The sequence below is a fragment of the Sprattus sprattus genome (genome assembly GCF_963457725.1).
Source record: "Sprattus sprattus genome assembly, chromosome: 11".
In the NCBI taxonomy this organism is placed as follows: Eukaryota; Metazoa; Chordata; class Actinopteri; order Clupeiformes; family Clupeidae; genus Sprattus; species Sprattus sprattus.
This window is the reverse complement of record NC_137909.1, coordinates 9,485,485-9,510,185: the sequence shown is the minus strand read 5'-3', so window position 1 is coordinate 9,510,185 and position 24,701 is coordinate 9,485,485. Positions and strand designations below refer to the sequence as shown.

The window sequence follows — 24,701 nt, the reverse complement described above, 5'->3', positions numbered from 1 at the left end:
CCCCCCCCCCCCCCCCCCCTCTCCTCCCAATTAGCCTGGTGTGCTGAGATTGGTCAGCTAAGTGTGTAATAAGGCTTGTGTTAAGAGATTGTGTCATCTTGTACCAAAGGAAATGGGATGGTATTCCAATGAGGCGTTTTAGGCAGCTGAGAAAAAAGTGGTTACTCTGGAAAAATAGATCCTCTTTAAATAGTTTCAACTATTTGATTCCCTCTTCAGGTCAACATTCACATCTGTCATGTCCTTGCAGTTGGAATATCTGTGAAGTTATTTGTAGTACACTAAGCATCACAAAAACAAATATTCATGCAAAGTTTTTTCATTTTGTTTATAAAAAAATGTGAGTGCAAATTTTGGCAGTCAAGATAAAGGCTTCAGTTTCAGCAACAAATGCAAATAACACATAGTTGGTATTAAATTTACAACAATCAGCCATGAGCTCCTCTTATGCAAAACTGATTAACACTCTACACTTGATTAAAAATTAGCTAAAATTAACTGAACCACTTATTTGGTTTCATTATAAGACGTGGCTTAAAAAAAGCAAAGCCAGGGAACGCCTTAAATGAATATAAACTGTACAAGACCAAAGTTTGAGGAAATATCATATCTCCTCTGGTAGAGCTAAACCCCAGATCAATAAATAAAAACTCTAACTTCTCATACCGGTCTAGACCCTCACACTCACAAAAGTGCAGTGTATGATAGTCTACACAGTTTGTCTTGGGCTCTTTTTACACACGCTAACGTTTAATGGGACTTGACTTTCTCCGCCAACAGGTGAGTGAGCAGTTCATAGAGCAGGCCGGCCACAAGGATGAGGGCTGTGCTGGAGAGGGGACCGAATGACAATAGGGCTGCCAACAGGTAAAGGAGCAGGACTGAGAGCAGTGTGCGGTAGCTGGCCAGTCCGCGCAGGCTTAGCCGCGGTCGCGTGTGGCGCTCCAGGCTACGCCGTGTGGGTGGGCTGTGTCGTGAGGCTGGGGGGCATCTCAGGTAGTGGCGTCCAACAGAGCCAAGGAAATCCGTCCGTGAACACAGCGCTGCCATGCGGTTACCAAACTGCAGGTGTAACGAGAACACACAAGGGTAATAGATTAAACCACATCCCAATTCAGTTCTGTTCCATTAAACGAGCATCAAATCAGCATATTGATTGGAGACACATTGTATGGGCTATTACCTATAGACCAGGCTATAGCCTGGCTATTACACAAATCTGTTTTAATACATTTCAGGACCTTAACACAGGACATTTGGTTGTAATACCTACCCTTCTGTTTATGAAAGAGGACATCTGGTATAGGAGCCGAACAAGGAATGCATTCTCATAGCTCCTGATAGGTTGAAGTTCTGGGTCCCCTTGGTATTCAATCTCAAATCTGCGTTGTCCGTTGATGATCTGTAACAGAGGTTGGGGGTTGGAATCACTGTACACAACAGTAGTCATGGCCACAAAATTATACAATTATACAATACAATTATATACAGCCGTGGAAAAAATTAAGAGACCACTTCAAAATGATCAGTTTCTCTGGTTTTACAATTTATTGGTATGAGTTAAAGTAAAATGAACATTTCAGTTTTATTCTATAAACTACTGACAACATTCCTACCAAATTTAAAATACAAACATTGTATTTTAGAGTATTTATTTGCAGAAAAATGACAATTGGTCAAAAAAGCAAAAAAGATGCAGTTTTTTCAGATCTTGAATAATGCAAAGAAAACAAGTTCTTATTCATTTTTAAACGATGCAATACTATTGTTTTAACTTAGGAAGAGTTCAGAAATCAATATTTGGTGGAATAACCTTGATTTACAATCACAGCTTTCATGTGTTTGGCATGCTCTCCACTAGTCTTTCACTTTACCGTTGGGTGACTTTATACTACTCCTGGCGCAAAAATTCAAGCAGCTCGGCTTTGTTTGATGGCTCCACAGGTTTGTAATGTCATCATTACACTTACATTTCACATTCACTCAGTGACAAAATGGAATAATGGACGGTCATCCCTAAGTCTATGACTGACGATATTAATCTAATCAAAAGGAAAACCACATGGAGGTTGATACGTGCTGGAAAACAGCCAAGGATCAACATGTCTTACCTACAGGGACCAAAAAAAAAAAGTTTTTTATTTTCAAGCCACTTGAATTTTTGCACCAGGAGTAGTATAAAGGTCACCCAACTGCGATGTGAAAGACTGGTGGAGAGCATGCCAAGACACATGAAAGCTGTGATTGTAAATCAAGGTTATTTCACCTAAGGTAAAACAGTAGTATTGCGTTGGTTAAAAATGAATAAGAACTTGTTTACTTTGCATTATTCAAGATCTGAAAACACTGCATCTTTTTTGCTATTTTGACTTGAATTGTCATTTTTCTGCAAATAAATGCTCTAAATGACAATATTTGTATTTGAAAATTGTAAGGAATGTTGTCAGTAGGTTATAGAATAAAACAAAAATGTTCATTTTACTTTAACACATGCCAATAAATAGTAAAACCAGAGAAACTGATAATTTTGAGGCCATAATTCTGGGCCACCTAGTGTTTATATTTCTCAAATTCTACTTGGTACAAACAATACCAACAATACCATAAAATACTGTTTTTCCAACACCTCAATCTCTAGCCATGGTAATAATGGGAAGAGCCAGGAGGCAGTGATAGCAAATAAAGTTGTGTGTTAAAAAAAAGGGGGGGGGGGGGGGGCGGGGAACGTGCATGGTGAAGACTAAGCTTAATATTCCTTTAGTGGTTCACCTGCATCCTGCCCAGGTCCGTCAACATGGGGCCACTCTCTCCCACAATGCAGTCGGGCATCTGTTTGGATCCCATGTCGTCTTCTGCTGAAGCCATATTGGCCATAACCTGGGACAGCTGTCCAGCATTCAGCTACAAGATGAAAGAATGTCATGTACATTTTTCTCATTAAGAACAATCAACAGTAATCAAATTCACATACAACACATACTGTGATGGTGTTTACGGAGGCCCATTTCTGACTCTGTAAAGGGGCAGAGAAATCAAAACAAAGAAATAGCAGTTATCACACGGACTTACTCTGAAGATCTGACACAGGCAATCCAGTGCCTTGTCCAGGAATTCATGCGTCTTCTTCACGCACTCGCCCATGTCGTCCACCTCGCCCCCGTTGAAGGTGTTGTTGAGCTCCGGTGGGCCCATGCCAAACCAGGACAAGAAGGAGTTGTTGGCAGCCACCTCGGCAGAGTGATCTGATATTCTCTTGGCCGTTTGCCGTGCCTGAGCGATGATCTGCACCAGTTTAAGTACCTGATACAGGTAATGAAAAGAAAAAAAATTATGAGAGAGAGGACAGAAGGTCTTTGTGTTCCAGTCAGGGAGTGGTCTTCTGACATACTCATCTCATTCCCTTTTGAAATTCAAAACGTGTGCTATTCATCTATGTCTAGGCTTTGAATTCCTCAGGCGAAACTCCTAATGACTTCACTATGCCTCTACTGGGTTCAGTGAGAGCATTCTAACAGATACATCTCAAGGTGCCAGTCAATGGCCCATCATCTTTCGAACCCTCATCACTCACCGTGCCCCGCAGCTCATTGCCAAACATCTGCTTGTACTGGCAGTCCTGGCCCTCCAGGCTGTACACATGGCTCTTCACCTTGAAGACGGTGTCGGTGGTGACAGCCTGGCGGGAGGACAGGAAGCTGCCGCCGTGCGACGGTGTGAGAAAGACCCGGTGCTGTCGGTGGTGGAGCAGCTCCGGCTCCAGGAACAGCTGCTCAGCTGAGGGGGGAGGAGGAGGAGGAGGAAGAGGAGGACAACACTGTTTGTACAAGTGAGAGAACCATTTCAGACTAAGACTTGGCCACAAAACATGCAGCTTTTTCAGTGCCTCTTGCAGGAAAATATTTCAGTTTCCCCCCCCCCACCCCAGAAAACATAGAAAATCAACTGAGGGGCAAGGCTAGAGGTTGACTGGGTGATGACAGTAAGTAAGAGCTGTGCAGTACTTATGCCTCACTCCCCAATTCCTTGCCGAGACAGGCTGGCAAAGTGGGTTTCAGCCTAGCTAACACACAGTATCTCATGCTTGATTCAACACTGCTTCTCATAAGCTGTACTAAATATATATAATACTGAGCATTGCCTGTAATGTCCAATCACAAGTCAAAAGTTTAAGACCACTTAAGAGAGAACTTTGTCTTACTTGGACTGAATACATTTGATGTGTGATTACAACATGAATCCTTACAGACCTTGTTGGATCATGTCAGCCAAGTTGGGAGGAGAAAAAACTTTGGCCACCCTGAAGACCATCTGAGCATTCTTGGCGTTGACCAAGTCTGTGCGTACGGCTCGGTTCAGAAAGCCCTGGAAGAGCTTGGTGTACATCAGAAGATTTTCTTGCACAAAGGAGGCCCTGCCAAGGACAGACATGGAGGAGGTCATTACATACCACACTGGTGAAGATCAGCTGCAGGAGTTTGAATATTTGTGAACTGGATTGCTTTGAAGTGCTCAAGTTCAAAACAGCAAATACAGACTTATTCGAAAAGGATGGTAGTCAAGAGGAAATTAGCACTTCAAAGTCTCTCTACAGGTATAATCTTTGAGAAGCCACAGATCAATCTCTCGCTTCCAAACCTGCATATCCATTCAGTCCTGACAGGACCAGATATCAAGACATCAAAAAACTCCTATTTATAAACACACATCACAGAAATAGCCAAAAAATGCTGTCATTTGTATAAACAGCTATTTGATGTGGTTATTTATACATCAGTTATAATATGTGGGTGCAAAGCTAGCTGAAGTACCACTTCTCTGGAACACTTCTGATCTGGCCATCTGCTGGTTGGTTCTTCTCTCCTGGGTACCTCCAGGGCTGGATGTAGCTCAACCACGTCTCTAATACCTTCATAGACAGTGAACCCAAAGGTTTATTTACATTATAACATTTCTTCTTCACAGTACACCACCCTTGATTTACTAGCAGGTCACATGTCCAATATATTGGTATATATTTAACATTTCCCTAAAGTTTTGAATGTTAACATAAAATAACTTCACAAACACAATCAATACAATATACTGAGTAATATGCCCAACATGTGTGATGAGGTCCTGATGAGGGAAGACATACCGCTCTGAAGGAGGCATCTAAAGGCCAGTGCCCAAAGCAATGCTGAAGGAAGACATACAGCTTCTGCTGAACAAACCGCTGGACCACCACCCTGGGAACACACAGGGTAAAAAGATGCAGAATTACTCAGGAAATGGCACAGGGTTTACAGCCAACATACAGATTGCAAACAACTGACATTTCATGCATGCATTAGTGTATACCAGACATCTCGACAAAGTCAAATCAACTTAATGTGAAATGGAATTTTGCAAAAAAATAGAGAACTATTTCTCCTCCCCCCCCCCACACAATTTTTTTGTTTTCAGAGATAAACACATGCATCGTGAATATTTCAGAATAAACTACGAGGCTGTGCTTACTACTAACTAAAGAAGAGTGTCAGTGTTTAGCTGCTCACCTCTTGAACTCCTCCAGAGGGCTGGCGTGGGAGTGAGTGGAGGGAGAGGATGCAATCTGCTCAGGCTTCAGGCTGTTGGAGAAGGCGTGGAGGTGTTTGACCAGCAGCCGCACCACCAGCACGTGCTCCTCCGTGGGGCTGAAGGGCTCCTGCAACCACACACACGATCACGAGAAATATTCAATCTACAGGAGGACAAGTGCAGTCCTTCATCATTATTTTTGATAGGATTTAACCTGTGTGTTGTCTGCACATGTTAAAGGCAGTGCACATCATAAAGAAATTGCACAAACAACCCAAAACAATTCTCTCCAATGTTCAGATAAACAGGCGATCACCATATCAACATTACTCCTCATACAACAGTTAACTACAAGAATTAGCTTTGCAAAACATTGACAGCATTCGCCCTCTCAGTGATACAGTTTATCTGTAGCACATGGGTTGGATCATTTGCTGAAGATGCACACTTATCAGAGAGAAGAGTATCATTTGTGTCTTGGGCATGACCGCTCTTGAAAACCAGTGTAAGCTTAGAAGATATTTTTGTATTCCACACACATTTTTGTATTCCAATAAACCACATTGGCAGTTTCTAAATGAGATTGTTCACCATCAAATTTTTCAACCTTCACCATAATAAAAGTAAGTGATGTTTAAACTTGGGACTGGCCAATAACAAGTTCACTTCATAACTACAATTGATGGACAGAAAACAGCTTTATCATGGGCAATTTTGTGGCTCTTTAAAAGCAAAAAAAAAAAAGAAATAAAAGAAAATAATGGACAAAGGCACTTAAAAAGGAGAACAAAAACCACAAACAAAGCAATAAACATAATGGCAACACTTTGTTTTCTCTACTCCTGCACCATCCACAATCTCAGAAACCTCTTTAGGCAGCAGGGTTAAAAACAAACCCTACATCCCCCATGTTACAGCACTGCACTGTGAGCAAAGCACTCCTCCCGAACCGCTTGTTTGCAAAAACAGTTGAGAGGAATGAAAAGGTTAAAATACTTGGTAGGTGTGGTGGTTCCCAGGGCCCGGCAGGGCAGGGGGTTGGCACGGCATGCTGGACATATTGAGGCGATACTGCAGCAACGCCAACTGAAGGAGCACGCCCATCACAATAACAGGAGGGAGGAGGACACAAACACAGAAGGGGTGGAGATAGGGGAAAGGAAGTGGGGAAACGGGTAGGTAGGAAGGGGTAGGAGAAAAAAGGAAAGGAGAAGAAAGGAGTGGGGGCGGGGGGAGGAAGAGGAGGAGGAGGTTGAACATGAGAATAGAAAAAGGAAAAAAGGATAGATCGATAATAAAGAGTGCAAATCCACAAAAGAAGAGAAAAGAAACATTCAGAACTTAAAAAAAAAAAATGTTTGCAAACAAAACACACAACACTTAACAGAGATAACACAAAAACAATCCTGACCACACAAAATGCATTGGCGGTGGTGTGCAATGAAGAAGGCCTCCCCCCATCTATGACTGGTACTTTACAAGACTGTTTTGATCTGTATTGATAAAGAGTGCAGAAATAATTATTCTGCTCAATCTTCGTCTCTTTAGCCAGGCTTTAGGCAATATTTGCCTTGCACTGGCCAACTTTGTGGTAAAAATCTAAGTCATGGCAATAAGTGAATGTTTAGCGCTAGAATGGCTAAGGCTGATGCCCACTGGCATTACTGCATTTTGTGATTCGAAAAAAAAATGTGTTAATTAGAAATCCAAATAAAAACATATAGTACTAAATTCTCATTTGTAAAGAGTCTGGAGCTGAAACGGAGGCTGGCACTATGTAGGGGTAATGGCTATCCCCTTAAGCCGGTTTGAGTGGTGGTCCACCTTCAAGCAATTTAGGCACAGCGTGTAAGTACTGAATGTTAACTTGAATGTGGTCACGATTCTTACATTTCTACAGCATTTTCAATTTCCTCATATGTGGTTGTGATTGCTAAATATTTTAAGAGTGTCATTACTACAGAGAAACGTAATACACCGATACTGTGGATCAGATCTTCTGTGAAATGATTGGCCATCCTAGCGTTAAAGGCTTATCTGTTCAATGTGAACAGTAATGAAGGCCAGTTAATGATAGGCCCATTACCACAAATATATGTCAAAGACCTACTTTAGTCAGTGGCAGATGTTCTACATATGAATAAAGGGGTTACTGCACCTCACAGTCTCCATGGCAACAAACCACATCTTCAAGATGCTCAATGGATATCATGACATAGTTTTTCATGTTCACTTAGCGAGAAGCAGAAGACCAGGAAGAAACTAGGACTTATGTTTGATGAGAGGGTGCTAGACAAGTCATGACTGATCAAGGCTTAAATGGGGCGGTCAAATGGCAGGAGCTCGTAAGCTGCACAAACCAGAGAGTCAGAGGAGAGCCTTCCTCAAGCAAGGGACCACAACAGAGCAGAGCAGAGCAGACACAAAGCAGACCGTGTAGCCACACAGACACAGCATGCATGATCAGAGAGCAGGAAGAGAAGACAAACACCAAGCGACAGCGGACCAGCAGATGGATGAGAGACAGACATGGAGACAGAAAGAGCTACAGCGTTACTACCAGATTCACATGCCAAATTGGTAGTCCCTTCGCTCTGCGCTTTGCCCAAAATAAATTAAATACAAAATAAAGCGCCAGCCATCTTCCAAATGAAAGCGCGGCCAGGTGATTCAAAAACATCTTCAGACAGGAAGTTCCCATGTTCTAGTTTAGATTGGTTGGCTTGAACATCACTGAAATGAAGCCTAGAAAGGTGTGTGATTCATATTCGTATACGTATTGCCCTTTTTGTCAAAACATGACCCCATTTACTAAAGAAGAGATGGAGGTATTCATTCAAGATATACACAACCAAGACAGACTGCAGATGGCAGTCATACGCAGTCCATTTTACCAAAGAAATTTACAGCAACAAAAAGGGAGAAGCAAAAATCAACAGTTCAAGGAATTGGTGCACTTCAGTGTACAGTGTATGCGGCTCACACATAGCTCTGCTACGTGTGTAGGTCACAAACTGTAGCAGTGTGGGAGAAGGTTCCTCCTACAGGATAGTGTATGCACACCTCAGAAAACAAAGTGTGCCTGGGGAAGAGACATGGCTAAAGGCTCAAGTATGCTTCTGCGGACACGGCTTTGTGCAATGTGGACATGGATGTGTGCATGGGCGTCTCCAAAGTATACTAGTCTGCTTTTGCAGAAACATCTCTCAGCGCACCAGCTTAATCACAATATTTAAAATAATATTGTTACTTCGCGTGAATCTACCGCAAAGACTGTTACTTTTTAACGGTCTATGGTTTTCTGCTTGTTCATAAATAACTGTGTACTCCTCTATCTTAATAGCAATAGCTAACTACCTTAAAATACCAGTGGCAGGGAGCAAACATACTAATGAAAATGTTTTATAGGTCTACAGTTTTCTCTGCCCATATACAGTGGGGAAAATAAGTATTTGAACCCCTGCCGATTCCGCAAGTTTGGCCACTTGCAAAGAAATGTGTGATCTAGAATTGTAATGGTAGGTGTATTTTAACAGTGAGAAACAGAATATCAACAAAAAAAATCCAGAAAACTTCATTTTACAAGATTTATGACTTTATTTGCATTTGATGCAAAAAATAAGTATTTGAACCCCCAAGCAAACAGCAAGAATTCAGGCTCCCAATGGCCAGTTATGTGCAATAGAAGCACACAGATTTGTGTGCTTCTATTGGTCTAACAAGGTATACCTGATCTCAACTGGTGACCTGTATAAAAGAAACCTGTCCAAAGAATAATACTTCACACCTTCAACCTCACCACCATGGGCAAGACCAAAGAGTTGTCCAAGGACATCAGAGATAAGATTGTAGACCTGCACAAGGCTGGAATGGGCTACAAAACCATTGGCAAGCACCTTGGTGAGAAGCAGATAACTATTGGTGCGATTATTCATAAATGGAAGCAACACCAAACAACTGTCACCCGCTCGAGGTCTGGGGCTACATGCAAGATATCCCCTCATGCGGTATAGGTGATCATCCGAAAGGTGCAGAATAACCCCAGAACTACACAGGGGGAGCTTGTGAATGATCTCAAGGCAGCTGGGACCACAGTCACCAAGAAAACCATTGGCAACACACTACGCCGTAATTCTTCGAAGTACTGCAGCATTCGCAAGGTCCCCCTGCTCAAGGCAGCACATGAACACTTGAATGATTCTAAGGAGGATTGGGACACAGGATGTGTTCAGATGAGACCAAAATCAAGCTCTTTGGCATCAACTAGACTTGCCGCGTTTGGAGGGGGAAGAATGTTGAATATGACACCATCCCCACCGTCAAGCATGGTGGTGGAAACATTATGCTTTGGGCTGTTTCTCTGCCAAGGGTATAGGACGACTCCACTGCATCGAGGGGACTATGGATGGGGCCATGTAACGTGGAATACTGGGCTTGAACCTCATTCCCTCCCATTGAAAAGCAACCTTAAGGATTTGGAGAGGATCTGCAAAGAGGAGTGGACCAAAATCCCTCCTGAGATGTGTGTAAACCTGGTGACCAACTACAAGAAATGTCTGACGTCTGTGCTTGCCAACAAGGGTTATTCCACCAAGTACTAAGTCATGTTTTGCTAGGGGTTCAAATACTCATCAAATGCAAATAAAGTCATAAATGTTATAAAATGCACTTTTCTGGATTTTTTTTTTTATATTCTGTTTCTTACTGTTAAAATACACCTACCATTACAATTCTAGATCACACATTTCTTTGCGAGTGGCCAAACTTGCAAAATCGGCAGGGGTTCAAATACTTATTTTCCCCACTGTACGCGCGAAATACCATCGCTGGTAATCTGATCAGCTATGACTCGCTGAAGCATGAAATTCTCATTTGATCAGCGGGTCTCCAGTCAGTCTATTCACAGGCAGCAAACATAGTAATGAAAATGTGCGTCTGTACTGCAAGTTGCTTTGGATAAAAGCGTATGCTAAATGAATTAAGAGCGTAAATGGATTTTGTTTTCTCTTGACCCCGGGCCAGTTCTTTATAAATTGTCCACGTGGACACAAAATTTTGGTGCAGCGCGGACCATCCCGCGGTGACAAAATTTGCATCATGCGCAGACCTAAACGTAGCCACGTCCACAGGAGTTTACTTAAGACTTAAATGTGATACCGAGTTTTTTTCTGTGAACTCCACAGTTGGTTGGCTGTGTTTGTGTGATGTGCGAACTAGTCAGCAGCAGGGCACAGGGGATTGGACCTGAAGCTTGTGCAGAGGTTTAAGGACAGCTTTGGGCAGTAAGGGGCTAGGGGGTGTGTCTATGGAGTTTTCAGCCAATCAGCCGTGCGTGGGGCAGTGCAGCAGGCGGGGCAGGACCTGGTGATGAAGAGTTTGAACATGCTCTTACCTTCACCTGTGGAGACTGCAACTTCTGATATATTTCCAGAGAGTAGTGATGCAACCAAAGCTCCACAAACACCTGCAAATGACACAGCCACACCAAAGCCACAACACACACACACACACACACACACACAGTTTATGGTCTGTTTATCAATATCACAGGGTCAACCAATTGAACCATAAGAGAACTCCGAATCATGAAAGCAGCTCACCTGTAGAAGCGTCTCTGAGCGCCATATTTCCTGGGCGGCTGGGTCAGCATTGACTGAAGGCTGATGGGAAATGTGCCGCTTCAGCAGGCTGGTGCTGTGTGCACCATACCCGACAAACGGAACACTGGGAGACCTAAGGGTTATGAGGAAAACATCTCAATACAAAGTATACAAGTTACTTGGCTATTGCTCTAGGAATCACAATAAAGAAAACAAGAGGGGGAGAGATGGAGAGATCATTGTAAGCATGCCCAGAGGCTACCTTGGCGCAGGAGGGGACACAGTGCCTCTTGTATCAGAGAAAGGTGAAGATGGCACATTGCCCTCTGTAGGCAGGAAATATTTGAGGTAGGTGTCCACCAGCACAAAGTATGCATTGTCTGTGGTGGTGGCATTCGTAGTAGTGTAGGTCTGTGATAAAGGGAGGACGTGAAAATCAGGCGAAAAACAAGTAATTGTCTTGGAAAAGGAACGGCTTCAGTTCAGCAAGATCTAATTTAAACCATTGAATTGGTGAACAGTGTGTAAGGGTTTTGCTAAAGGCTCATATTTAATCAAAATATATTTTTTATAGTATATACTCTCAGAAAAACATGTCTTCTTACCTTTGGTGAGAGTAAACTTGAAGCAAAATTGAACATGTAGTACTCAAAAGGATCTGGGAAAGGTTAAGGAAATCCAATAGTCTACCTGAAGGGTCTCCAACATTGTTGGGACCAAGGGCTACCTGAAGGGGTAGGAAATGATATAGGGGGCTACTCATTTGAAATATACTATACATGTGTTTGTTTTACCCTTAAATGACTAATATTATGCATTAAGAGACTGTGTTTTTAGACTGACATTGAGCCAAGCATGACTTGACTTGTAACCAGAGTCTGTCACTGCTGTAACTTCAGCTCCAACAGCTAGTGGGCTGTGCTCATTCCACACTTATTGAGCACAGCCCTGAACCACACACTGCAGTCAATGGCTTCTTGGTCTGCCTACTTTAGCAAAATTAGTAAGCTATCTGTATGGCAATCTGGCCTAAAAAGGTTAAATTGTTTAAAAAATGTTTAAAAACCTGACTCCAGAGAAGTGTGAACACTTCAACTGATCTCAGTGTTCAGGAGGCTTTAAGGATACTGAGAGACATACTGAATGACAGCAGGCCAGACACAGGGAACTGGAGCTTGTTGTGAAAGAGAGGGCTGTCTGGGAGGACTCCTTCTTGTATAGATGCTTTTACAGGGCCCTGCAAGGGACATGAACATGGTCAAGCTCAAAGGCTGCACTAACTGAGAGAACTATTCTACATATGAAATTTGATATGGTAGACATCCAAACACAACCTAATTATAAGCAGTGGTCATTTCATGAGGACTTACTGGGAGATAACTGATAGGCATTTCATACTTGTACTCCTCTGCTTGTAATTTGTACACCAGCTTCATCATTGGCCCGCTGTTAATGAACATCCAGAGATACATAAATAATCTTACGTTTAAATGGGAAGAGTTGATGCATTGAGAGGGTATTCTCCACAAATGTTTTTTTTACAATCTTCTATTCAGCTGAACACATTGAAAAATCAGAAACAATAGTTTTTCTAGAAAATAACCCAGTAATATCATAACAAACCTGGGGTCCAAAAAGTCCATGACAATCCCATGTTCATTGGTGCGGAGTGGCAGAGAGCGCAGGTTCCAGCCAACAATGACACCATCTAAGCTGCCAAAGATGCTCTCCACCAACCAAGGGAAGATGAGATGCAGCTCCTAAATGGGATCAGACAAATATCCAAGAACATAAAACAGCTTAAACAGCCATGTTAAGCATCAAAACATTCTAGAAAGCCCATTCCCATCAATAATAATAGCACAATAGAACTTTTTTCACCAGCAGATTTGGAGAAAATAAGACAACTATAACCGTCTGGTTCACTACAGTACATTCATACCAATGTGAAAACGAATACAAAAAACAAAGACACCTAGCTAGATAATGGAACCTTAGACTAGGTTCTGCAATAACTACACTGAATTTCCTGGCACAGACACAAGCATGTGCATCAACTTGCCAAGGCAGAGGTTAAACCAACAGAATGGCTGGTATTGACAACAGCACAGCGTAAAATTGGAGAGCAGACAGTCAGCGTTAAGCCAGTTCAGCCACGCATGAACACACAGAGGCGTCTGCCGACCCTCTCAGCTGTTACTGTCTAGTACGTGTTCAAACGAGGTGGCATTGACATGCCTTGAAATCTGTCATATATCTGCCGGTGATGTACCCCGACTGGGTGTCTTATTTAAAGCACAGGATGCAAAGGACAGTTGTGTTGGTAATCCTAGAGGTTTGCAAGTGTTACAAGAAATGTCTAACATGGTAATGAAATATTCAGAATGGTCAAAGGGTAACATAGAACAACAAAAAAACAATAACTTTGAACTTGGACTAATTGTTCTAGTGACTAGGATCCACTGCCTATCCACTCAATTCAACATCCATGACCATGATAGGTCCATGAGTCATTTTATTTGACCAGAAGGCATTTAGAAATGACATACCTTTGCAGGGTAATCCTCTATCACCTTTACCAGTTCTTGGCATCGTTGTAATAAAGGCTTTGTGGTCCAGTCAGCTCTCAAATTGGCCTGTAAAATCAAAGGGACCACGACATTAATATCAGGTACACTGTTCTCATACCATATAACATTACAGCAACGCCTAAACCCCTTTTCATGTACAGACAACTAAGACATAACATTTGCAGAAAGAGGAAAAACAAACAGCAACACAAAAAAAACATACCAGTAAATAACTGGGCTGTTGCAGCACGGGACCGGCCATTGGAACTCAGATGTCAGAAACTTACTCTCGGACACCTGGATGGGCAGAAGGGTAGTCTCAAAAAGTACATTTTGTGAACACAACAATAGTGCAGAGTCTACCGGTACATTAAGCCACACGCCAAGACCGTAAGATTAACTGCAAACTCCATAATACGAACATGACGTATAACATTGCTAAGTTAGCCAGCTAACAAGCTTACTGTTAATTGCCAACGTCTTTAGCTACCGGGCTAAAAACCTGAGTGACCGAATGAGGTATCCTTCAGCTGTGAGCTGACAGAAAACTAGTATATAGACATATTAACACACGCTAAATACACAGACCTTAGAGAAGATACCAAACATTATCTAGCAGCGGCTGACGTTATTTGCCGGACTAACGTTAGCAAGTGATAACCGATAGCAAGTCTGTTCCAGAACTTGCCTTGGTGGTGTGCTAGCTAGCTAACTCGCCGTCTAGGCACAAGATCATTCCCCTATGAAGTAACCCTATGGCCTAACTTAACTTGTCAGCAAGCAGACTGGAGTAAAGGCAATGGTAAGGTATGCTAGCTAGCGCTACACGTTACTTACACCAGGCTTTGATGCTGGTCAGTTGCTTGCTAAGTTGCAGTCAGTTGGCTAGCTAGCGAAGTTAGTCACCCTGTCTGCTGGCACTACGTCAGGAAGCTCATGTTAACGTAGGAACTCAGTATTGTTGTAACTACTCACATGTAAGTTAAGTTAACCTAACCTGAAATGTAACACATCAATATTTTAGGTAAATAGGTAACGTTAATAGTTATTGGTCTTACCACAGAAGTAGATTGGCACGATTAATTTAAGAAATAGTCCGATGGTCATTTATCACCAAATAGAGTTCCAATGTGCCGCGGTTGCATCCAAAAAAAATGCAAACGTACCAATTGCGTCATTTCCTCCTTAAAACTGCAGCATCTGATGTTTGAAACTCCGCCACAGCTAACCTTAAGGACAACTAATCCACATAATTTGTTTGTCGTGTATTTGTCTGTTCGAAGTCACTGAACAGGTACTCTATATTGTTTTAACATGCTCAAGCGTGTATGCATGCATTTAGTTTAATTTGCTTTTCCATACACTCTGAGTCACTTGAGCGGTTTTGACCTGCAACGCCATTTGTGGTAAGTGGGTGGCAGTATTGTCAAGTCTCTGGTTGTCCATATTATCAGGCAAACAAATTTGCTTGAAGAAATCTGACTTTGAGTAGAGGTTTTGCTATTTGGGTCTTGATTGAATAATTCTTAGATCTTAGGCTAGCCTATCAATATGAGTCTGCTTAGCCTACAACAAGTGCATACAAACAAACCTTATAAACCCACTTCCTGGGAGCTAAATTATAGGAAAAGAAAAGAGATATAGGCCTACTCTTATGGTGGAGGCTGACTCCGTACTTCGTGTGAGAATGTTTATGAGTTATTTTGCTCTGAGCTGGTGTGCTTCATCCTGCTTTCACCCTGACAAGCTCCCCTGTTCGAGGAGTAAGCTGATAAAGTCCTCTTCAGAGAACGACCCAATGCTCTACACAACACATTACATCCCCTTTTAATTGAAGTGCATTCATCCCTCTCAAATACCCTTGGAACCCCTCCACTCCTCGGGGAAATTAGACTACATGTCAGAATGATAAATCAATGACTTATTAATAATTTTAATTTCAGCACTTTAGGGCAGTGTGTTATTACAGTCATATCCCCGGCATTCAACAGCGCATCACTGTCTCCTTCACCAGGGCACTGACACAACGCCTGTGAACTGATGTTGTCAGGGCTTAGTCTGTTGCACTTAACCTATTAACACCAGGATCACTACTGACTTTGCTGTTAAATGCCATCATATAATATTATTGTTTGATTTTGTTAAACAGGTACATGTGGTGAAATACTGCTGCATGTTTATCTGAATAACACATTTTTGAAAAGCTCCATCCAACTCTGTCATATGAAATATATATTTTTGTATTCTGATGACCTTATCTTGAATTTGGTCCCTTTTTTTGGACCAGATAGGGTGTCTAAGACATTCATTTAGCGGATAATTATAATCAATACAAGCGAAAGATGGAAATAAACACACTCAGTTGTGGGTGGGCCACTTCACTTCTTTGTTCCCTTGTCATTGAAAAAGTAGGGCAGTGCTGGTAAATTATTTTATTTTGGCAGTAGAGAGGGACAGACATTCAGAGCAAGGTGAGCAACTAGCCTGTATCACATGGGAAATATGCCAAGATAGCTCAGCTTCAAATTGTCTGCAGCCTATGTTTCATGTCCTTCTTTTCCAACAAGTTAATGAAATCAAACTGCATGGAAGTCAGTTATTTCAAATGAAACAGAAAATGACAGCTAAGCAAGATCTCACAGTGAAGTGAATCCAAAATAAACCTTTAGTAGTAAAGAAAAAAGCAAAAGATTATTCAAGCACATGTGTTTTCTGTTGGATATTAATAAAAAAAACAAATCTCTTTTACTTGTAACACTAATGAGGTGAATTAACACAAACTACCAGTCTGTTTTTGAGTTATCTCTGGTGGATGACTCTTTTGCTTTTATTTTCCCTACCTAAAGGTTGGATGAAATCATTGTAGTATTTTAGAGGACATGAGGGTTGATTCTCCCTTTTAATCATGGAACATATTTCATGGTCTCCAGTGCATAAAGGGAAATAATGAAATCACAGTCACAGGGTATGTCGTTATGAAGGTTTCCATGGCCTATTGCTATTCGTTTCAAGTTTGAGTCATCACAACCAATCCTTGGTGTAATGCAGTCTGTTGTCTCTACTCTGTAGTTCACATCAAACCCCAAACTTTGAGTGCAAAGGCTTTGAAATTTAGATTCTTTTACCGAATGTGCATTGAATTCCGCCTCTTCCGGATCTGTAATCAGTATCTTGTTAGGGGAAAACAACGCTGAAGGGGGAGTTTGCTCAGGGCACCAGACAAGCTACAACTGGCACCCTTCCTGTGAAACAGCTGGGCCCTACACTTATTTTTATCCTCTGCATCCCATAGTGTATGAGTTTTATATCTGTACATGCTGTAAATCAAATCAACCAGGAGGATAATATTGATTTACAACACTATTTACATACAATTATTTTCAGTTGGCTTCCTATTGACAGGGCATAATAAGATTAACCCTTTCAGTGTACAGTCATGAGTTACTACAGGCTGCTGTCTCTACTGACCTTGCCTCTGCCAAGCATAAAACTTTTACATCAATATTCATCAGGATGTGTGGAAACCTAGCCGATGTGTCGGCTTCACGCCAACAGATAAATGCCTAATTAATAATTTGAATACCAAATCTACCTTGCCCTCCAAAGTTCATTTGAGATTCCAAGAGGAGGGACACATTTGATGAAATGTCTTCATATCAGTGATGGAAAGGAAAGAAAAAGGAATTAATCAACAATCAATACATTAATGAGTGATTTTAGAAATACTAACAAAATTATTATCTAGCCATACAATCCCACAATGGACATACCAAAAAGGCACTGCACACCATTCATTAGTCAGTAGATCGTTGTCATTTATTACAATTGAAATAATTCTCACCGTCAATGACTGCCATTGTTGTTATTGTTTTTATTGAGAAAGTTCCATTGAATACATATTTTTTTGTGTCCTTAGCTGCCCCTATACTATCCAAATATTTGTACTTCATGGCCAAGCTAGGTATTGCTCTTCAATGAGATAGGGAGATACAACACTTGAAAATAATCATTCATTGTGAGGCCCCCGACTACAGCAATCAAAGCTACCTTAGTCTTGATCCTTTACATTTAATGTTTGCCTTGGAGTTAAATGCAGTCTGAATATGAAATAAAGCCAAAGGGGTCAAAACCGCAGCAGTTTCAGTTTCACCTCTGGGCAGAAGAAACTGAGATCTCCAACTTATATGTCTGTGTACCTCAAAATATAAGATCATGTTTGATAATTGTATGTGTATTCTCAATAATTAGAATGAGCAGTACCTGCACAATTTTCACACTCAAATTTATGATTTATTAAAAGGAATACGCCATTTCAACACAGCATAATAACAAAACTTTATTGTTATCAGAAGACTGGAACACACTAGAACATAATCTAATATTTTATAAATGTGATATTGACTTTGCATATGTTTAACATAAATAGGGGTTATTTGAAATATAGACCAAAATGACATCAAACATTCCATCAAACTGGTTGAACTTATTTGGCAGAGTAATTACCTTAGCACTTAGCCTCAGCCCACCAACAGCATGTTCAGAGCCTACCAACAGCATGTCCAGATACAAATTGAACATCATAATGACTCATATAGTTGGAAGATCATTGTTAACATCACCACTAATGTTTTCCGTCAAACAATGTCCACTCCAACACATGGAGAATATGCTATAAACATTCCACATACAGCCTACATACAAACGGGAAAAAATTAAGAGACCACTTCAAAATTATCAGTTTCATGGTTTTACTATTTATTGGTATGAGTTAAAGTAAAGTTAACATTTTGTTTTATTCTATAAACTACTGACAACATTTCTATCACATTTCAAATAAAAATATTGTCATTTAGAGCATTTATTTGCAGAAAAATGACAATTGGTCAAAATAGCAAAAAAGATGCGGTGTTTCCAGATATTGATTTCTGATCTCTTCCTAAGTTAAAGCATTTAGCTATTCGGCTATTCGGTAAATTCGGTAGAAATGTTGTCAGTAGTTTATAGAATGAAACAAAAATGTTAATTTTACTCAAACACATACCAATAAATAGCAAAACCAGAAAAACTGATATATTTTTTTAAATGGTCTCTTAATTTTTTCCGCGGCTGTAAATGGTGTTACTAAGATAGTGTGAACACAAGGAACAATAATAAACCCTAGAAATATTGTATACAAATTTGTATACTGATGGCAAAAAACTACATTTGTTTCAGATGTCCACTCCAACACAGAGTACACAAAGTTTCAATATACTATGAAGGGGCCTCTGCAGGGTAATGAAATGAAATTGTGTTTGTACCAAGTGATTTTGTATGATTAGCACCCTTGCAGAGTTCATAGAATATCTCCACGACACATTTACTATGCAAACAGTTTACTGACATAAAGTATTGTACTGTATAAAGTATTTGAGACATAAGAAGTGAACATTTTACCACATTTAAAGAATACCTTTTATCCTTGTTGTGTTCAGACAAACAAACATTAAAATTCCAATTTATTAAATTGAATTACTAGCCTGACGATGTCATACTCATAATTCTAGTCAGAATATGAGTCTGATACTGACCCATTGGGCTCTGATTATGGGGCGTGTTTCAACGAACCAGAAAAAAAAAAGCCTTTTTGCTCAATTGGATACCTACCACCAATCAGAGCAACATAGTATGACCATCTGATACATTAAAACTTTTACCGGATCCCGTAGGAAGGACGGCAAAAACATGTTTTCGATCGACAAATGCCTTCATCGCGTTTCTCTGTTCCTCTTTCAAAATGAATGCGCTGTCAATATATGTGAGATATGCCTGCTCACATACTTATTAGCAGCAAGGGTAGCTAGCTACTATGTGTTTCAATGGAATTTTTGTCGTTAGCAATAACCTATCAATAATGGTCTAGAGCGCTTCAGTTAAGACCTACAATCCTCGGCAACATTCGTGTTGCTCATACACAACTAACCAAGTCAATGTAGACATAAAAAAGTCGTGTAAATAGCTTAAATCACATGAAATATGTCCCACTAACAGGCTCCCGAGACGCCGCCATCTTGGTACGATTTCTAATCTATCTATCTAATCAACTCAAGCATTGGTTGGTCATCTGTCCATCATCGTACAAAGCCCGCTCTGACAATTTGATTGGTACGGCATAATCCGGACGCTGATACTCTATCCCCAACTGCACAGAGCCAGACCGAACTTCCCAGACCAAAAATGTTGTGGGCGGGGTTCGGGCTGGTATCCAGGCTATTGAATTACCCTAATTTATTAACTTTTTTTGACCAATTACCATGAGACAAGTTTTTTACCCTTAACAGATATACAATAAATGAAAAAACTAGACGTAACGCAATGCGTTACAAAATATGACCGCCGAACTGTTCAGTAGGTTTTGGCACAGAATGAGTCATGGTTGTCAGTGTTTTTATGTGTTTTGTGTGTGTAAATTGGTTTGTGTTTTTATGTATTTAAGGAATTATTTGTGAGAAATTTTGATGATTTGGTTATGTAATGTTTTGTGTACTACTTTTTTGTGGATTGTTTTGGTATATTTTTCTTTTGCAATGTAGTTTGTTAAAACAGGTCAAATAAAGAGGTTTGGAAACAAAGTGAAGTTTCCAACCCCCAACATGTGGCGCTATAGGTGATATCAGTCAGGCATATGAACGCGTTCGGGCTGGATCCAGCGTCCACCCTAAGACATTTTCTCTGGATCAAACAATGTACGCAAGAGTTATAAGAGACTTTGTGTTTTGTGGCAAGCACTGGCAAGTTGGCAAAGTTTGAGGGTCTGCCACGCCCACACCTTACGACTAATGAGAAAATCTTATATAACTTTTAGTCGCCCATGGCTGAAGAGTAACCACTGACCACATTTCAAGGCGTTACCATTAAATTTGTCGGAGGAGTTCGATCAGATGTGAGGTGTGCAAACGCTGTCAAAACGCATCTTCCACTCAAAATGGCCGACTTCCTGTGGACCTGCCACCATGGCGTCAAGAGACTTTTTAGTGCGTCCAAGCATGATGAAGACGTGTACCGAATTCCGTCCAGCTACGCCAAAATAACCCCAATGCACAGGGTTTTTTGTAATGTTCTAGGGGGCGCTACAGAGCCATTTTGCTCCATCCATGGACAAAAACGCTACCGAAGATGGACAATTACAGGCTTGATGTCCCTGGCAAATTTGGTAATTTTTCGAGCACTTTGTCATATATGCGATTGAGTTATAAGACACTTTGTGTTTTGTGGCGAGCACTAACAAGTTGGCAAAGTTTGAGGGTCTGCCACGCCCACACCTTCCGACTAATGAGAAAATCCAATATAACTTTTAGTCGCCCATGGCTGAAGAGTAGCCGGACCACATTTCAAGGCGTTACCATTAAAGCTGTTGGAGGAGTTCGATCAGATGCGAGTTCTTCAAACGTCGTCAAAACGCATCTTCCACTCAAAATGGCCGACTTCCTGTGGACCTGCCACCATGGCGTCTAGAGACTTTTTGGTGCGTCCAGGCATGATCAAGACGTGTACCGAATTCAGTCAAGCTACGCCAAAATAACCCCAATGCGCAGGAGTTTTTGCAATGTTCTAGGGGGCGCTACAGAGCCAGTTTGCTCCATCCATGGACAAAAACTCTACCGAAGATGGACGGTTCCAGGCTTGATGTCCCTGGCAAATTTGGTAATTTTTCGAGCACTTTGACATATATTCGATTAAAACACCTAATTTTTGCTTTTTAATTTTTAATTTTTTGGCGCTATACATGTAATGACTGGTGATAGTATGGGTTGACATGGCCCCTTGACACAAACATACAAGAACAATTTGGCCCTCCAAGGCCTTACGGTTCTCGGGATATTCGAAGAAAACTGTGTCGCGCCACCTACAGGCCAGTTGGTGTATAATCATATAAATCAATTTATTGCATGCCCCCCCGTGAACGGAATTCCACGAAACTTAATGTGCAGTCAGAAGGTGTCATAATGATCCCACACCTCCGATTTCGTGCAGTTCTGACCTTGTCAACTTACAATTAAAATGTTTTACAACACTCCATTTTTGCTTTTTCATTTGTAACTAGGTGGCGCTATACATGAAATAAGTGGTAGTGGAATGGTTGACGTGGTCTCTTAAGAACAACATAAAAAAAAAATTTGGTCCTCCTAAGCCCTACGGTTTTCGACTTATTCACAGAAAACTGAATCGCCCCACCCTCTCTAAAACGGGCACCTGCCTTAAATTGAATTCACATTGAATAGTATTTTCCTCTGTGTTCTTTTTAATGGGTGATTAGTTATTTCTCACAGGTTGTACGAAGTAAGGCAGGTGCAGAGGGTAGGATATTTAGGTGCTCGGTGAAACACATTTTATGGGATATTTTTAAAGAATTTTTTTTTCCTGTCTAATAAGGAATATATGTATACTTAAATGTATACTTAAATCTTTATTAATAGTAATGTGTAACATCGATCAGAGTATCAAGAATGTGTATTCAATGCAAATATCCATAGACAAGAAGAAAAATGTGTGGCATATAACCATTTCATATCAAGGCTATTCATATTCATCTTTTTCTTGTCTCAGTGCGTCATAATACTTTATGACTATACCCTTAAGATGTAATTACGCTGTAGGGAAGGGTGGCATACATTAGCACTCCCACCTTATGAGTGTTATATAAAAAGCAGTAGAGATAATTGTTCCTCTAAGAACTAGTGAATTTTTTTATTTATAACTACATCACGTCGTCACCCATACAAACTACTAATTCAGGTACCTGAACTGCTTACCAGAAGCAATCATGAGTCCTGTTTTGTTAAAATATGCAACACCTAGGGACCAGTTTGGGGGCCGGAAGAAATGGCAGCGCACTGTTGACCAAGCGGTGAAATGAGCAGTAAGGGTGTGATCAAAGGCACTAGTGAGCAGAGCCAGGTCAAAGTTAATAAGTGAACTAAATATCTCCATGGGTTCTGGACAGTGGTATAAAAGAAATAAATCGTACCGCTTCTTCTGTTGTTAAAAAAAATTTGTATTTGTTAATTGTAGCTTGTCAAAACAGTTTTAAAATGACCAACCACATCCCTTCAAACGTACTGTTATATTGTTAATCAGGGTAGCCTATGTGATTTTAAGCCTGTTAAAAAGTTCTGGCAATATATATACAATATATACTATATATATACGTATATATATATATTTTGTCTATCCTATGATGAAGGTTATTAAATCTTGTAAAGGCTACAAAGGTAGTACTGGTCACACTTTATTTGGATGATTCCCTATAGACTACCTACAGATGCTCAGATCTAATGTATCTGTTGAAACTCTGTTAACTACAATGTATGGTTAAGGATTAGGTTCGGTTAAAGTGCTGTTCAGTGAACAAGTAGAAAGACTGAACTTGAATTTCAATAAACCATCTGTTAAATTTCTGTAGGCAGACTATCCAAAGAAAGTGTTACCTGAAATCCTATGGCTACTCGTGAGTAAGAAAAAGAAAGCATTAGCTTCATCATCAGCGAGAAACCCTTCTCCTCTTCACTTTGACTCGGTGCTGTGGTGTGCGCTCAGTGTTGTTTTTCTCCTCCCTCCCTTTCTTCACTCTGAGTTGTGGAGCAGACAAAATAAAGGTGACTGCTGCAATTCCATCCCCGTTGCCCCAGTGGCAAATTGGCCCTTTATCAAACACTGGGCTCATCTATCAGCGTGTAGACGGGTATTGAAATTGCACCACTAGCCACAAATCAGGCCAACGGCTCGGGCCCTTATTTGGAACAAGGCCGCTATCCGCGTGACGGCAGGGGGAGGGGAGGAGCCACATATTAAGACCATTTTGTTTTGGTGGTGATGGATGTGACCCCGTTGACCCCTGGATGACCAGATCATCTGGTACAGGGCTGGATGATTGGTCTGGAGACCCACCATCACTCACTCTTTCTGCTCCAGTCGTGGCCACTTCCTTTTCCCTTATTGACTCAAAGACAAGGGAGAATGATGGGAATGGCGGAGAGGAATGGGCCCACAGGTCTGATAGATTCATCCTTAACTTTGACTCTGACATGTGTTGTGTTGGTTGACCTGTGCCTGGGCTGCGTTGGTGTTTAAAGACTTTATACAGGTAGGCGTGACACACAGGTTGTGTTATTACTATGTATTAATTCATTTCATATGTACATTTACCTTGACTCTGACATGTGTGGTGTGGGTTGACCTGTGCCTGGGCTGTGTTGGAGTTTAAAGACTTTATACAGGTAGGCGTGACACACAGGTTGTGTTATGTATTAAATCATTTCATATGTACATTTATGAAGATTTATGTAGATTTCATGTCATCTTTCATGATTGGCACAATAATTTGAATCACATTTATCACTTATGTAATCACTACATTTTGGAGGAACATATAATTCTGTTTCATGGGCAATCATCATAAAATTGAGAGTTAGTTGGTGTCTGAATGAATTCTGTGCTCACAGAAAATCACCGGGAGACAAACAATATAGCCTTTTTAGTGATGAAATGGTCTACTCTCTCATCTATAAGTTGCACTATATTTGATTTATTCCACTTAATGTGGAAAATGTAATAAATCTTCAAAAACTCTATGAACGAACATTATCCTTAAAGTAACACTTTGTAACAATTTTACACTTTTTGAGGTATGGTTTTATAGGCAACTAGTTTTGGTACCATCTTTTAATTCATTTTGATTGCATATGGTCAAACACCTGTGTCTTTCCCACTAGCCATCCAGGATATGCCCTATGTAGTTCTGTATACGGGGCTGGAACACCCTGTAAAAATGGAAGAAAAGCTTTCACAGCATGACCTTGCCAGCTTTACTGTCAAAATACAGCAGTTAGTGTGTTGGCAAGCATCAAAGAATGTCAGCTGGGATGTTGGTGGTGTTTGCATGCCTTTAAGGTTGTTAGCTTGCTAGTTTTGGAACAGAACTCCTTATCCTGCTTTA

At 40.8% G+C, this 24,701-nt stretch overlaps 1 protein-coding gene across 3 annotated transcripts; it reads right to left on the bottom strand.

The window, feature by feature from the left end:
* Positions 1 to 360: 360 nt before the first annotated feature.
* smpd4 (sphingomyelin phosphodiesterase 4) lies at positions 361 to 14,820 on the bottom strand. 3 transcript variants are annotated; one of them, XM_080847713.1, is made up of 20 exons: positions 14,785 to 14,820; positions 13,950 to 14,023; positions 13,706 to 13,792; positions 12,780 to 12,916; positions 12,527 to 12,602; positions 12,285 to 12,393; positions 11,762 to 11,814; positions 11,419 to 11,567; positions 11,157 to 11,289; positions 10,949 to 11,020; positions 6,553 to 6,642; positions 5,535 to 5,683; positions 5,135 to 5,225; positions 4,809 to 4,906; positions 4,248 to 4,411; positions 3,572 to 3,774; positions 3,070 to 3,300; positions 2,770 to 2,901; positions 1,274 to 1,402; positions 361 to 1,062 (listed from the first exon to the last, which is right to left on the bottom strand). In XM_080847713.1, the coding sequence occupies exons 2-20, from the start codon at positions 13,986 to 13,988 to the stop codon at positions 751 to 753; spliced, it is 2,454 nt and encodes an 817-aa protein (XP_080703839.1). In that variant the 5' UTR covers positions 13,989 to 14,023; positions 14,785 to 14,820; the 3' UTR covers positions 361 to 750. The 3 variants fall into 3 exon arrangements, with proteins under 3 accessions (XP_080703839.1, XP_080703838.1, XP_080703840.1); XM_080847712.1 differs by lacking the exon at positions 14,785 to 14,820 and adding an exon at positions 14,564 to 14,597; XM_080847714.1 differs by lacking the exons at positions 6,553 to 6,642; positions 14,785 to 14,820 and adding an exon at positions 14,564 to 14,597.
* Between the last annotated feature and the right edge of the window lie 9,881 nt (positions 14,821 to 24,701).

What these genes read in the sequence shown, in the direction of transcription:
- smpd4 (XM_080847713.1), bottom strand. Translation starts at nt 13,988, where the DNA reads ATGGCCGGTCCCGTGCTGCAACAGCCCAGTTATTTACTG. An exon ending in ATGGACTTTTTGGACCCCAG is followed by an intron (nt 12,603 to 12,779) that starts GTTTGTTATGAT and finishes GTTCATTAACAG; the next exon opens with CGGGCCAATGATGAAGCTGG. An exon ending in GTGTCCCCTCCTGCGCCAAG is followed by an intron (nt 11,290 to 11,418) that starts GTAGCCTCTGGG and finishes CATAACCCTTAG; the next exon opens with GTCTCCCAGTGTTCCGTTTG.